Source organism: Mirounga angustirostris, unplaced genomic scaffold (assembly GCF_029215605.1).
Source record: "Mirounga angustirostris isolate CCGP_5_RB_7025 unplaced genomic scaffold, mMirAng1.0.hap1 SCAF_9, whole genome shotgun sequence".
Classification (NCBI taxonomy): Eukaryota; Metazoa; Chordata; class Mammalia; order Carnivora; family Phocidae; genus Mirounga; species Mirounga angustirostris.
In genome coordinates, this window is record NW_026991717.1 from 5,052,878 (window position 1) to 5,068,770 (window position 15,893).

Below are 15,893 nucleotides of genomic sequence, written 5' to 3' on the forward strand. Positions count from 1 at the left end.
CTGAGAGAAGGCAAGGTATCTTTTGCTAGGAAAATCAGAGCAGGGGAATGCTGTGGCAGCTCAACATCAGCAGCAGGAAAAACCTCTCTAACCTTTGGATCTTAAATACCAAAGCTGACACTTTTAAAAGCCAAAGAGCAAGTCCTATTTTCTATTTACTCATACAGCAGCAATCAATAGCCGTGAATAAGGGACTCATGGTGTATCTGCTTGTATTTCTTTAAACCTTGCTCTAAACCTTGTATCACATGGTTTATAAGTAGAAAAGAGAAATTAATCAAAATGTACCGTTATAAAAGCAAAGGAAGAAACTGTACAGAAAAAGACCACCAATAAAAAGTTCTAGTCATCAAAAACTTGCCAGCACACAGTTAAAACGCAAACAACCAACCAACAGAAATATCTGTAACGTGACAGTTCCTCCCATTAATGTCTTTACTCTAGAGAAGGCCCTTACGAAGCAGGAAGTAAAAGATAAGCAGCCCACTAGGAAAATGAGCAAAAGTGGCCAGCACACAATTAAAAAAAGAAACACAAGTGGACAGTGAATACATTAAAAAAAAGCTGCTACCTCACAAGAAATTAGAGAAATACAAATTAAAATAATGAGAAGCCATTTGGGGCTTACCGAATTGACCAAGGTTTTCAAAAAATAATTCCTGGGGGCACCTGGGCACCTGGGTGGCTCAGTCAGTTAAGCGTCTGCCTTTGGCACCTGGGATGGAGTCCTGCGTGGGGCTCCCTGCTCAGCGGGGAGTCTGCTCCTCCCTCTGCCTGCCGCTCCCCCTGCTTGTGCTCACGTGCTTGCTCACTCTCTTTCTCTCTCTCTCGTGCTCTCTCTCAAATAAATAAATAAAATCTTTTAAAAATAATAATAATTCCTGGTATTGGCAGAGATGTGGCAAAGTAAGCATTCCATCTCTTTCTTTCTTTTTTTTAAGTAAGCTTCATGTCCAGCATGGAGCCCAAGGCAGGGCTCAAACTCACGACCCTCCGATCAAGACCTGAGCTGAGATCAAGAGTCAGATGCCTAACCGAGGAGCCAGCCAGGCGCCCCTGCAAAGTAAGCATTTTGAAGATAGTATAAATTGATGAACCCTGTCTTAAGGGCAATTTAGCAATGCATACATAAGGCCCAATAACTCCACTTCCAGAAACTTATCCTAAGGAAATACAGATGCATGTGACAAAGATAATCACTGCAGAATTATTTATAACGAAATTATTTCATAACAAAAAATGAGCCACAACCAAAGTTCCAACAAGAGAAAATTGGTTCAATAAATTATAGTATATTAACACAATTAAATACTAGACATCACTGTAGCACAATATTTATAGCTACGAGAAATGCTCCAGATACAAAGTGGGGGGCGGGGGGAGGATACTGTAGCGTATATACAGTACAATTTCTATTTAAAACAAAAGCTTTTTATTATATACAGTGTTTATGAAAAGGGCTAGAGGAACACTCTAAAATCTTAAAAGTATCTCAACAGATGAGATTATTTTCTTTCTTTTATCTGCATTTTCAAACTATTTATTCAAACTCTTTCAAGTTGTACTGCTTATATAATTTTATTAAATTATATTTTTAATACATAAGAAGAAGAAGAAGAAATTAGGAAGGCCAAAAACATTTGAGAAGCTTTTTACAGAGGACTCCAAACATCACTAATATAGGATTCTTTTTTTTTTTTTTAAAGATTTTATTTATTTATTTGAGAGAGAGAGTGAGAGACAGAGAGCATGAGAGGGAGGAGGGTCAGAGGGAGAAGCAGACTCCCCGCTGAGCAGGGAGCCCGATGCGGGACTCGATCCCGGGACTCCAGGATCACGACCTGAGCCGAAGGCAGTCGCTTAACCAACTGAGCCACCCAGGCGCCCACTAATATAAGATTCTTAAAGCACATCCGGCATGAGTCAGCAGAGGACCTCCAGCTAGAAAATCAGTGAACTAACTTAACTGGCATAAAAAGTGTAGTCAAAATAAAAAGCTTCAGCACGCCAGTGTCTGCAACCTGTTGCAGGCTGGGAAGCGCACACCTCACACCGCGCTGCCCATTTTGCCAGGGGACAGCATCTGGGACCAGAGCCTGGGTCTGGCCTCTGCCCTGTGTCCACGAAGACCAGCCTAGAAAGCCGGCTCGCCTTGCAGAGCATCAGCAGAGCGCACCCTGAAGCATCTGAGCAGACGAGGTCCAGGCATGGTGAGCTCAGCAAGTGATCTGGAGGTGCCTAATCGCTGGGCAAGGCAGCACCCCAGTCCCTGTCGCCTGGGCGACCCCTGCTGCCACCTAGGCTGCCCCACGGGCACAGAGAGCAGCGCCAGGGCTGACGGGCAGCGCTGTGCCCTCTCCTGATGAGCTTCTCTGCAGGAAGATCTGGACACTGAAAACAGATACATAGATAGATAGATAGATAGATAGATAGATAGATAGATAGATAGATCGATCCCTATTGTTTACTACAGGATCTACTACTTGCCCAAGAAATGTTATCAAACACTTAAGTAAACATGTCAACAGATGAGGTAGAGGGAGCACCTTAGTTCTGAAAGGACCTCATCAGACCTAATTAGCCTGTGAGAATTCTTTGAGGGGGTAGGAACAAGAGGATTATGGTAGAACTAATAGGCAGAATCTCCACTGACTCTAAATGTCAAAATTCCACCAAAAAACTGAATTCCATACAACTTCGGTGACTGCATGTTGTATGCATCTGTGTGTGAGAGTGTGATTGTCATCTGTGGGGAGCCATGAACAGCAGAGTTTTAAACCCACGGACCAGTTCTGGACTCGAGCTTAATACTTTCATAAAGTACCCAGAATGGTAGCTCCCCTCCCATAAGAGGACCCAACTGTATCCACATATGTGCTCCTGATGACCAGCCATTAAAAACACCACTATTGGGACACCTGGGTGGCTCAGTCAGTTGAGTATCCGGTTCTTAATTTCGGCTAGGGTAATGATCTCAGGGTTGTGGGATCAAGCCCCATGTTGGGCTCCAACAAGGAGCCTGCTTGGGATTCTCTCTCTCCCTCTCCCTCTGATCCTCCCCCACATTCTCAAAAAAAAAAAAAAACACAAAAACGACCAATACTGGGGTGCCTGGGTGGCTCAGTCGGTTAATATATACATATATAATACATAATAAATACATACATATATATGTATTACATACATACATACATACATACCACTCTTGAAGGAGGGCCTGCAAAAAAACTAATTTAAAAAGGAGGTCTTGTATCCAAAATGCCTTGAGAACCAATGATCTAGCAGAATATTAGGCTGTAAGCTTCATGAGGGAAGAGGCTTGTCTGTCTCATTCATCACTGCATTCTCCATTAGGTACTCAATAAACATACCGTCAAGCAATAAAGTGAAACCTTCAAGACTGCAAATGGTCTTAAAAGTACTGCAGAAATCAAAATGCAAAATTAAAAGACAATGAGTTCTCAGGAGGCTACATGAATGAGTGAAATTATGGTAAAGGAGCATCAGTGGAGGCCAATGTGAAGAAACATTTAGGGAAAAGCAACCCTAATGACACTTTTAGAATAATGGGTTCTCAGGCTACGCTGTTCAGTAAAGAGGCTTGGCCATCAGCCAACGCTGCATGTTTCATCACAAAAGGCCCAGAAAACACTGGGCATTATCTGAAATAATACTGGAAATGAAATACAACTTGTGATCCCGCCCTTACTCAAAATCACCCCGTGTCCACCGCAGGATGTGCTGTTCAGTTTTGGTTCCCTGCACCTTAAGAAAGACATAGTAGCATAGGAAGAGGTCCTAACAGATGACTGAAGTTATAAAGTACATGGAAGAGCTTTCTAATAAGAGCTTAAAAATTAGAACTCTTTTATTCTGGAGAGATGAAGGTTTAGGGGAGAGGGAGAGGATAACTGACATGTACATTTGTTCACCACACCTCATACCTCAAAATACTAGAGAGGAAAGGGAAGAATTCCGAAGTTTGAAATAAAAGTAGACAAGTAAGAAATAACTTTACCCATTAGAAAATACACTGAACGGGCACCTGGGTGGCTCAATCAGTTAAGCATCTGCCTTCGGCTCAGGTCATGATCCCAGGGTCCTGGGATCAAGTCCCACATCAGACTCCCTGCTCAGTGGGGAGTCTGCTTCTCTCTCTGCCCCTGCCCCCCTCCCCTGCCTGCTCATGTGCTCTCTCTCTCAAATAAATCTTTAAAAAAAGAAAATACACTGAAGTTGTTACAGGTAAAATATATAAATGTAGTAACATCGACACTTGTTTGAATCTAGAAATTAAAAAAAAAAAAGGCTCTGAGGAACTAAGAACAAGGAATTGTCACTAAACCTATGAGCTTCCTTTCCCTCAGCATCAAAGGCTTTGAATTCCAAATAACATTAAACTTGGTCATCTGTTTCCCTTAAGAATATTAAGTTCAGTAACGGCAGATTAATAAAAGTTCAGAAACAGGCCAACAGGGGGACAGAGGCACTCTGAAAACATTAAGAAAAATCTGATCTCTATTCAGTATATTGTTTAATAAGACAAGGAAGCAAACAACATGTTACAGATTTATACAATGAAAGTTAAAGGCGGCAAGATTCAAGGAACACTGGACTGGGAAACCACAAAATTCAGTTTCCTGAATTTGCCACTGCTTGTTGGCTAAAGACTAGCAGGATGGATGGATGTATATTTTACAACCCAAGGGTGAACTCTTTACCCTGCTCCCTCACACAACTGAATATGGCGTACGTGTTGATATAATCTGTTCGTTCAATAATACGTGTTCAATTATTGTTATACCAGTTAAGAGTGTACAAAGGGGTAAGTGGAAGTTACCCTCAGCTTTCTCTTTTAGAAGGAGAATTCCAGGCGAAAATAGAGTAAAGAGTAAGCCAAGCTGTATGATGCACAGGCAGAGCGAGCGAGTGAGCACATATGCTTACTTAGAAGAAGCTGAGAGTGGAAGAAAATGCCTGAGCTGGTGGCCAGAGGGGGGACCTTCTGTCCCAGGAATGGGAGCTAGGCAAGGGGAAAGAAGGAGCAAGCAAGCGAGCAGGCGTGAGAGCAAGCTGCTGCTGCCATTACTCACAGGAGCTTTAGCTGGACTCTGGCTGAGCAATGAGAGAAAGACATTGAGCCCATGGGTGTAGAGAAGGGAGCTCCGTGAAATCAAATGACATGGGGAAAGACCCAGAACGAAGCCCCAGGCCAGGAACAGCAGAGCAAGAAGAGTGAGAACCGGGGAAGCCCAGGAAGGGCTTTCGCCATGACGCTGTCAGCAAGTACCCATGAGAAGGTCTTGGGCCCGCTTCTGTTTATCATGTAAAATTAGACGAACTTGAAGGATCTCTGAGTCCTTGAACAGGCCAGGCTACAATGGCTGGGCAAATTGGCCTACAACTATGGATTTCTACATAAAACTTAACTCCTAAAGTGGACAAGCGGACTCTCTCCCATACGCCTGGCACTGCCCTCCTGAGTACACACCTGAGGCCTGCTTGTGGGTCTCAGGGGCCCCAGGGCACAGGTGTTCTGAGCCGGTCAGCAGCCGGTGCTTCATGTCACAAGGCACCTGGTACTCTAACAGTCAACAAAGGGCAGCCCAAAGAGACACTCAGCAGTACAAGAAAGCAGGTGCCCCAGTGGACGCTGGACCCGGGCAAAACAGCAAAGCTTTCTGCTTGTCTCCTCCTCCGTCTGGTCTTAGCCCCCTCCAATGCACCCTCTGCCACAGTAGTTGCTGTAAAACATCTATCTGGTCACAGAGACGTCCTCCTCAAGATGCCCGTCCCCTTCGGGAGATAGCTCCACGTCTCCAGCCAGCGTGGAGAGCCCGTTCCCCTCCGGTCTCTGCCCACCCCTCCAGCCACTTCCCCAGGTGCCTTTCACTCACTGGCGACTCTCATAGACTTCCTGTGTGTCAGGGCCTGGGCTGTTCCCCCTGACTACAGAATACCTGATACCGCACCCCATTGGCTCCCAACACAGATCTGCCTGAGAGCTCCTCCTCGGCCCCAAGCTTCTGCTCCAGGGCCCCCTTCTCCGCATGCCTTCTCTGAGTGCCGAGACACCAGTCCCCTGCCCTCCTCCTCCGCCCCCACTTCCGCTACAGCAGCGATTCCCACAGTGGGACGGGATCCTGAGTTTTCTCATCAGCCTGTAAGCCTCTCCAAAGTTGGGGTCATGTCCTTTACCTCTATTTCTGAGACCTAACACATGTGGTTCCCAAGGGCAAGTAAGCTCTCACTATTCACAGGTCCCTCCCCAAGGGTCCCTCCCAGGACCGTTCTTCAATGCCTCCCCAAACCCCGGCTGGCACACCTGCCCCTGTTTGTCCTGCCCAAGGTGCCCTTCGCCCCCAGAGACAGCATCTTCTCTCCCCCTCCAGGCCCTTCCACCCCAAGCAAAAACCCCACTTCCCAGGAAGAGAATTACATCGCAAACATTCTAAAAAGACTCACAGGATGTTAGAGCTGAAGGGGACCTCAGAAATGATCTGGTCCAGTGGCTTCCAAATACACGTCTGCAGACTGCTCCTGGACTGACTGCAAAAGAACAACATGGGGGGTGACTTTCGAACACAGAACCCCAGGCTCCTACTAGGGAACTGAGATTCAACCAGTCTGGGAGGGATCCCTGCATTTTTTTTAAAGCCTCCCCGTTGATTCCAGTGCACTGGCCTAGTCCAACCTCTTCATTTTACACCTGGAGAACTTGGGCTCAGAAAGGAGAGGGTCGGGGGCACCTGGCTCAGTCAGTGGAGCATGTGACTCTTGATCTCAGCGTTGTGAGTTCGAGCCCACATTGGGTGTAGGGATTACTTAAAAATAAAATCTTAGGAAAAAAAATATTGAGGGGTGCCTGGGTGGCTCAGTTAGTTAATTGTCTGCCTTCGGCTCAGGTCGTGATCCCAGGGTCCTGGGATTGAGCCCCACATCAGGCTCCCTGCTCAGCGGGGAGCCTGCTTCTCCTTCTGCCTGTTGCTTCCCTTGCTTGTGCTCTCTCTCTCTCTGTCAAATAAATAAAAAAATCTTTAAAAAAAAATATTGAAGGAAGAAAGAGAAGGAGAGAAGGAGGGAGGGAGGGAGGGAGGTGGGTGGTTTGCTCATCAATCAAACATTTACCAGATGCCAAGATATGCCTGGCATGGAGGCCACGAAGAGAAGGCCCAGCCCTGCTCTCGAGTGCCCCCCACACAACCCAATGCAAACACCCGGCAGCCACACAACTGGGGGTGCCACAGACGGCTCATCAAGGACACTGGCTTCCTACAGGCAAGGAAGGGAACGGGACTTTCTCTGGCCGGGGTCACCTCGGTGTGCTCCTTTCTGCTCCCTTTTGATTGCCTTATTCCTCCCGGGGCATAATTTTTACTTTTGTTGTAGTTATTTCAGTAAACTACCCTCTCTTCTGCTATGTCATAAGCCCCACTTACAGGTACTCCCTAAATTATTGAATTGGTATCCCCTCGATTTTAGATGTGGTTTCTACTTGGATAGGCATCTCAAACTTAGTTATGTCCGGAGTCTCTCGATTTCCCCCTGCAGCAGGTGACCACTCTGTCCTTCCAGTTGCTTAGGCCAGACTCGGCATCCCTGAGTGCTTTCTTGCCATTATACCCTAATTCCAACCCAAGAGCAAATCCTGTCAAGTGCTCCTTCAAAATATCTCCAAATGTAACCATTTCCCACCGCCTCCAACCATTGTCATCTCTCTCCTGGGTCCCCGCAAAAGCTTGTCACCCTTGCCTCTGCTGCTCATTCTCAACACAGCAGCCAGAGCGCTACTCTTAAAACACCCATCAGATCACACTCCTCTCCTCGAACACGGCCCCATCTCCTGCAGGGTGAACTCCAGCCTTCGTGCAGGGAGGCCTCCATGGCCTCCATCTCCCACACCTCTCTCTGTCATCCAGGCGGCTCCGGGCGGGCACAGGCCTCCACCCTGTTCCTCAAGCGTGCCCCTGCTCAGAGCCTTTGAGTCTACTGTTCCCTCTGCTTGGAATGTCCTTCCCCTCAGATCTCCAGGGGCTCACGCATTGCTGCCAGCAGGTCTTTACTCAATGTCCCTTTGTCAGGAGCCTTCCATGACCGGTGTATGTAACATGCCAATCCCCACCCACCCTCACCGTCAATCTCAGTCCTTTACTTGCCTTCTCTTCAAAGCCCTTCCCACCACCTGACATGTTATGTAATTGCTCATGTCTCCACTGTCTCTGTATAAGCTCCGGTGTGTTTATTAAAAGGTAATCCACCATTAGAAAGGGGGGATGGGTTGACAGGCTCACCTGTCCAGAACTAAGTTTGCTCAAGGATAGTCACAGATTCCTAAGCAGGTTTATTACTAGTAAAGCAGTTGGCAAGTTTGCAACATAATTTGTGTTTCACTTTTTAAAACTTTTTATGAGCACAGAGACCTTGCGTGGTAATGGGGCTTAGTAGCACTTGTCTGTGCGTCCTGGGCTCCTGCAGGGCTACGTTCAACACAGGACCGGTGGAAAGTGCCGACTGGCCAATGTCCCCACAATAAGGTCATCCGTCTTGAGTCTTGAGGATGGGATCCATGTGACACCAGCAGAGAGGGAAGGCTACCTCCAAGAACCACAGGGAAGAGCAGGGCACAGAGGAGTCTTCAGTCTTAAGAAGAGGGGATATGACTCTGAATATGCTAAAAACCACTGAATTGTGTGCTTAAATGGGTGAATTGCGTGGCATAAGAATTTTATCTCAATAAAGCTGTTATTTTTAAAGATAAAAAGAAGAGGGGATAAAAGAGGAGGGAGCTGGGATTAGGCGGCACTGGCCAGCTGACTGAGAGGATACACAGGGAAACTAGGTATGAGCAACAAAGTTTAAACAGAGCTGAGAACCGAGACAAAAACTGATACTCTGTAACCGGCACCCCCCTTTCCCTTTCCTTACTTGCAAACAGACCTTAGTACTCACTGGGCACTGCATTTTGTTAGAAAGGAACAGAACCCAGAGACTAAGAAGAAAGAGGGGCAGGACTCCTCTTTGTTCACACAGCATCCTCAAGGAGTCCCTCCCACGGAGTTTTATAAAATCATCATCTCCTGGTAGTAGAGACACCCAAATTTAAGCAAAAAGCCAGTAGCTTCAGACCTGCTGGGAACCAAGCCTCCACTCTCTGAACAAAAGGGCCCCAGAAAAGAAAAAGTAGCCATTCCACAGGATTGCTTTTTCCTCATGTCTGGTACCCATGTGTTTGGTGGCTCTGTGTCACTGCTCTCACCTACCACTGGCAAACTACGTGCCAAAGATTCCAAAATCAAAAGGTTTGGGGAGGGAGGGCAGGGAACATGCTATTACTCTTAGGGTACCCTGTGGTTCCCTGACATCACTCTATCTCACATACACATGTTCTTCCTCACCCCTTCTTCCTCCCTCTTCTCTCTTTCCCCTCTCAACAGAGATTGGGTGGCCTCTCTCAGCCTGGCTACTCAGCCCTAAGGGCAGTCAGCCTCCTTCAGGGAAGCAAGGCACCAGCCAAGGCGGCTTTTCACCAACCACAGGGTATGGCAACAGATCCAACATCCAGGGGTCCGCCTGTGTGCCCAAGGGCATGACAGGGAATAAGGAATCTAAAGAAACACCCCATGTGCCCTTCTACCATCAGACAAAATGGAATATTAAAATTGCTTATCTTTTTAAGACACAAAGTAAAATATTTACAGATAAAATGATATTGGGGTGCCTGGGTGGCTCAGTCAGTTAGTTAAGTGTCCGACTCTCGGTTTCAGCTCAGGTCATGATCTCAGGATCATGAGATCGAGTCTGGTGTTGGACTTCACGGTCAGCATGGCATCTGCTTGAGATTCTCTCCCTCTACCTCTGCCCCTCCCCTGCCTTGCACTCACTCTCCCTTTCTCAAATGAATAAATAAAATCTTTAAAAATAAATAAATAATAAAAATGATGTGATGTTTGGGATTTGCCTCAAAATGACACTAAGCAGGAGGAAGAGATCAAGAAGGGTGTTTATAAGTGAAACAAGATTAGCCACGAATTAGTAACTATTGGATGTGGGTGAGGAGTACATGGGGGTTTATCCCATTATTTTCTCTACATGTGTATATTTCAGCACTCTCGGGGCTGGACCCTTGGTTAGTGGCTTCTGTGAGTCCAACTAGAGAACCACCAAGGTCACACCCATTAGGATAGCTATTATAAACAACAACAACACCACCCCAGAAAATCACAAGTGTTGGTGAAGATGTGGAGAAATCAGAATCCTGTGCACTATTGGTAGGAACATAACATGGTGCAGCCACTATGGAAAACAGTATGGGAGTTCCTAAAGAAAATTAAACCTACAATCACCATCTGATCTAGCAATTTCACTTCTGGGTATATACCCAAAAGAACTGAAAGCAGGGTCTCAAAGAGTACTTTTTATACACATGTTCATAGTAGCATTATTCATAATACCCAAAAGATGAAAGCAACCCAAGTGTCCATCCACAGATGAATGGATAAACAAAATGTGATACAAATAAACAATGGAATATTATTCAGCCTTAAACAAGGACAAAGGTCCAATACACGCTACAGCATGGATGAGCCTTGAGGACATTATGCTGAGTGAAATACGCCAGGTGTAAAGGACAAATACTGTATGATTCCACCTAGGAATCCAGGTACCTGGGGGGGTCAAATGCAGAGAGTAAGAAAGCATAACAGTGGTTACCAGGGGTTAAGGGGGAGAAAGGATAGGGAGTTAGTGTTTGATGGGTACAGAGTGTCAGTTTGGGGTGATGAAAAGATTCTGGATGGCGGTGATGATTGTACAACTATGCATGTACTGAACTGGGCCACTGAACAATACACTTAAAAATGCTTAAAATGGTCAATTTTGTTATGTATATTTTGCCACAATTAAAAAAAAAAAAGGCACCAAGGAACATAAAGACATCACTTGTGTCTCAAGGCCAGCTCAGGTCAGCCTAGACATCATACCTCAGAGAGGTTCTCAAAACAAGGGTGTGGTGAGCGTTGCTGGGGGTGTAGAGCTATGGAGAAAGGAATGACATCTACCTAGGCACATGGTCTAGTTTCCAAACACCACCTAAGGAAAGAAGAAAAATAAAACATTTTTTAATAGGCCTGCAGGTAAATGTCTAAGTAAGTTAACGTAAAAATCACAATAATAAAAGTACACGTCAGACCCTGAGAAAATCTCCAAACACAAAATCAAAGCCCCACATTCAAGGCCCCAGAACATCTCCCCCTCCCTGTCATGGTGTGGTGGTTCAAATCCCAGCTCCACTACTCGCTAGCCATTTGACCTTACGGATCTTTCTTCACCTCTGCGTCTGTTTCTCCATGTGTAAAATGGGGCTGTTGTAGGGATTCAATGATTTAATATTTGTAAAGTTCTTACAACACTGCCTTCAACATAGCAAACGCATGTGTTAAGCATTATGCCACCAACCTCAGTAGCCAGCAGGCTTTACCTCCTAGTTTTCCAGCAGACTGCTGAATCCCTAAATGTCAGGCTGGTTGGAAGCATGCATAGGGGACAGAGACTAGGTTGCCCTCCACACAGCTCAGGAGGCCTGCTGAAGCAAAGGAAGCAGAGGGCCGGGTAAGCTGGGGAAAGTCACATGAGGGGAGACAGGAAAGGGACAAGCACTGAGCAGGGGATAAGAATGAAAGAAGATACAGAAAAGCTGGCAGAACCCATTTTTTAAAACTAGGTGATCTTCACTGTAGCTGAGCACCCGCATCACCTCAGGAACTTTGGAAAACTACTCCTGCTTGGCCACAGCGCCCCCAAGATTCGGGTTTAATTGGCCAGCACGGAGAAACTGGTTAATGGCCCATCAGGTCTGTGTGCCCAAAAATGATGGACTGAAAAGGCACATTTCAAATTCTGCTCACGCTTACTCTAATTCTGCATTCCCTCATTTGACTTCATTTCTGTCTTAACTTAGAGAGACCAGCATTTAGTTTGGATTCAAAATACAGATAGAGACAGTATGAATGGAAAAATTTTAAAGGGAAGGGAAGGAAACTCATTATCCCAATTCTACAGAAGAGAAAAAGAAAAACTGCTTTCCCCTAAACTTTCTCTTCTTCTTACTGGACCATCACATTTCAAAACACAAACTAAGAACCAGACACCGTGCTGTCCCAATGAGGACAAAAATCAGAGACCCAGGTGCCAGGCAGAGGGGTGTTTTACATCTGATGTCCTGGGTGAGTTAGTTCTGAGGTGCTCCAGAATGTGCCTGGTTATTTATTCCAGGTTAACCTTAGTTCCTGCAGCCACTGGATTCCGTCAGGTTATTCAAACTGCCTCTTGTCCCCAATAAGACGGCTTGGCTGCAGAGAGGGGCTGGCAAACCTGAGCATCGGGCTTCGCTGACCCAGGCTGCCTGCTTCTCCCCGGCCACCCTACCATGCTTGGGTTTACAGAAGCTTTACATTTTATAAAACACGATTCCCACTTCGCAAGGAACTCGCCCCAGTGAGTGGCAGAGCCAAGACGAATGCCCAGGCTCCCACCTGCCTCTGAGGACCAAGCTAGGGGTTCCATTAGGAGCTCTGAACCGGGAGGCCCGATGGTACACACTTCAGGTTTCCAACACCCTCCTCTTCCCGGGCTGCTACTGGAGATGGCCCACATCTTCCTTCAATTTGCTATTGAGACACTCATTACAGCCCTTGCCATAGTATGACGTACCTTAGGGTGTTCTAAGACCAACATCAGTAAACAGTGTCCTAGAACGCTGTTCTGACTTAGAGATTCTTCCAACACCAGAAAGATGAAGAACTGTCAGAGCCAAAGAGACTCTAGGAAACCATTAAATTTAAGCCACTCACTCTACGAGCAAGGAAACGGAGGCCCAGAGAAGTGAGGAAGTCAAATGAGATAAAGCACATAAATGTTACATGAAAGATGCCTGTTATTCCTGGCAAGGTGACCAGCCCTGCCTTAGCCTTCCCAGAGGGGCTGAATGAAGTCTCTTACTCACAGTTACCCATTCAAACGTCCCCATAGTACCGGGTACAAGGCTTATTTAATCCTCAGATGAGTGATCCTAGTCCTGGATGTACATTAGGAAGAGTTCGGGAGCAGTACTAACGCCTAACCCCACCTCAGACCAATTAAATCAGACTCTTTGGGGGGGGGGGGGGGGCAGGCATTTTTTTAAAACCACCACAGGTGATGGGTATTTCTGGGGCTGAGAACCATGGTCTATAGACCAAAGTGTGGTCTAGGGACCACTGGCCTCAAAAATTACCCAAAAATCTTGCTAACCATGCAGACTCCTGGGCCTCCCTGGAAACTGACTACATAGCAGTGGGGTGAACCCAGGCATCTGAAGCTGTGACAGTTACCTGCTGGTTATGGAACAATGGTATTGGCACTGAACGAGTCCCAGAAATGGCACCTGTGCTCCAGGTGGCCCCGGAGTCTTGGATGGCCCAAGCAGCTGGCCCAAGAGAGGCTCCCAGATGATTCAGAGTCCCATGCCCACTCTCACCCAAAAGTCGCTGCAGAAGCCCCTCGGCATGGCCGGCCTCGAAGGCAACCCTTCCAGGAAGGAGGCAGAGCAGAGCTACCGGGGGGGCTTCCCATCTCATTCGGGTCCCCACCAGGACTTACAAGCCCAGGCCTCCTCTCCTGTAGTTCCCCCGTCTCACTCTGGCCCCCGCCACACTGACCTCCTTGCTGTTCCCAAAACTCCTCAAGCTTTCTCTTGCTTCGAGGACTTTGTCTCATGCTCTTCTCTCCACCCCGAGGGCCCTTCCCTCAGATATCTACATGGCTCCCTCTCTCCTGCAGATCTCTGCTTAAATGTCTTTTTATCAGTGAAACTTCCCTAACTTCCATATTTAAAATAGAAAATCTGCCTCCCCACCAAACCTTCCTATCCTCCATCCCTGCTTTGGTTTTCTCCACCATACTTTATATTTTGCTTGTTATCTATAAGCCTACATACTAGAATATGAGTTCCATGAAGGTTAAGATTTTTGTTTCCTGTTATATTCCCTAAAAGGGAAGGCAGTGATTTGGTCTTGGAGGCAGGTGAAGAAGCACCTGCGGAAATATAAAATCAGTGGATTTGGTCTAGTGCCTAAAATAGTGCCTGGCACACAGCAAACACTCAAATACTTATTCTAGGAATGAATACATCAGAAACACCAATCTCAACACATAGCTTGTACCAAAAGATCACAAGGAAGAAGCTGATTATACCCAAATCACTGCTCCACTGATCTCATCTTGGCAAAAGCCTTTTTAAAAACAGGCTAGAAGCCTAATGAAACAGAAACCATTTAGAAATAAGTATTTCCAGTCAATTAACCGAATCCAAATGGGTTTGTGAGTCAAAGACAATTTGTTTTGAGAAACAGATAAAACTATGGAGACAGAAAATGAAGTTGAAAGAAGGTGATCAGGGGTGCCCGGGTGGCTCAGTCAGTTGGGCGTCTGCCTTCGGCTCAGGTCATGATCCCAGGGTCCTGGGATCGAGCCCCGCATCGGGCTCCCTGCTCAGCAGGGACTCTGCTTCTCCCTCTCCCTCTGCTCCTGCACTCTTTCTCTCTCAAATAAGTAAATAAAATCTTAAAAAAAAAAAAAGAAGGTGATCAAACAAATGGATTTCAGATACTGTCCTGGTATGTGTGTAGGTTCAAAAGAAAATCCAGAGCACTGACAGCTACTTTCAGTCAGGGAACAGTTTTCAGCAGGCCAGAAAGAAGAGAAAGGCTCTGATCCTGGGTTACAGTCTGTGAACACAGGCCCAGTGCAGGATACGACCACACGCTTACCACCAGACCCACCAACCTAATAAACCTAAGGAGAACCCTTCCTTTCCCCTTTCTCCCACTTACACCCCACCTGCCTCCAAAACTTATTGGAAGCCACAGACAATACTTGAGCTCTACCAAGTTGGGAGTGCTAGAAGCCTCTGTCGAGGTAGCCACACAGAAGTTGGGGAGCATCCTGCCACGACCCAGTCTCACTCATGTCCTCTGTTCCACATCCTTGTTGCCTCTCTCCTCCCCACCTCAGTCTCTCCCCCACGGTCATCCTCGTATCTCCTGGAGACCAGTCTCCCCCAAACACCACTTTCATCAAGTCACTCACTTTTCTCAAAACCCTAAAGTGGTTTCCTATCACCTACCACAGCTCCCACCCTCGGGCCAGGCTTTTGAGAACTTCCATGCTCTAGACCTAGACCAAGTCCACTGATTTTATATTTCCGCAGGTGCTTCTTCACCTGCCTCAAAGACCAAATCACTGCCTCCCCCTTCAATGCACCAGTAAGAGGTAAGATTGTAGCAACTGGAACACACTGGACCATGTCTCCAATCTCCGTTCCTGCCAAGGTCGTCCCCGCTCTCCACACCATCCACACCCATTCTTGCCCCACCAGCTCCTAGCCACTGTCCTTTCCCCCTCCATTGCCACAAACACACACCCTGCACTCACGCATGCACCTCCATTCATTCACTCAGTGACTGAGCACCTACTATGGGCCAGGTCCCCGCCCCTATGGTGCGGACATTCCACTGGATGGAGACACACAGATTCAGGACAAGTCATAGAGATTCAGGACAAGTCATAGAGCTTTCCTCAACAGGAGCTTCTCAACTGAAATCAGAAATTGGGGTGACTACTTTTTCAATTCTGATGCAAGTGAGAGAGCAAGCCATGTGAACATGGGGGAGTAGAGGTTTCAGGCAGAGGGAAGAGCAAACAGGAAAGCGCTCAAAGAACCCAACCCGGAGTAGAAGGAGTCAGAGGAGATGGGGTAGGAAGCAGATAATGGAGGGCCACCACAAGGACTGATGTTTACTCATTGACAGAAGGCTTCAGGAGGACTTGAGAGGACTGACACCCTCTAACTTACGCTG

The 15,893-nt window shown here is 46.7% G+C and overlaps 1 protein-coding gene across 7 annotated transcripts in view; it reads right to left on the bottom strand.

Moving 5' to 3' along the window:
- Nucleotides 1-15,893, bottom strand: part of ZNF592 (zinc finger protein 592) — a 47,250-nt gene that overhangs the window by 23,359 nt on the left and 7,998 nt on the right. For 3 of the 7 annotated variants that reach the window (XM_054513284.2, XM_045899337.3, XM_045899336.3), the window contains exons 2-3: nt 10,980-11,088; nt 6,466-6,549 (exon numbers count right to left, since the gene is read on the bottom strand). Coding sequence is in view for 1 of the 7 variants with exons in the window: in XM_064569839.1 (XP_064425909.1) it covers nt 6,466-6,549; nt 11,058-11,067 (94 nt within the window). In the remaining 6 variants the exon portion in view is untranslated. The remainder of the gene's footprint in view (nt 1-6,465; nt 6,550-10,979; nt 11,089-15,893) is intronic. The other 4 variants (XM_064569839.1, XM_064569840.1, XM_064569841.1 and 1 more) reach the window with 2 other exon arrangements.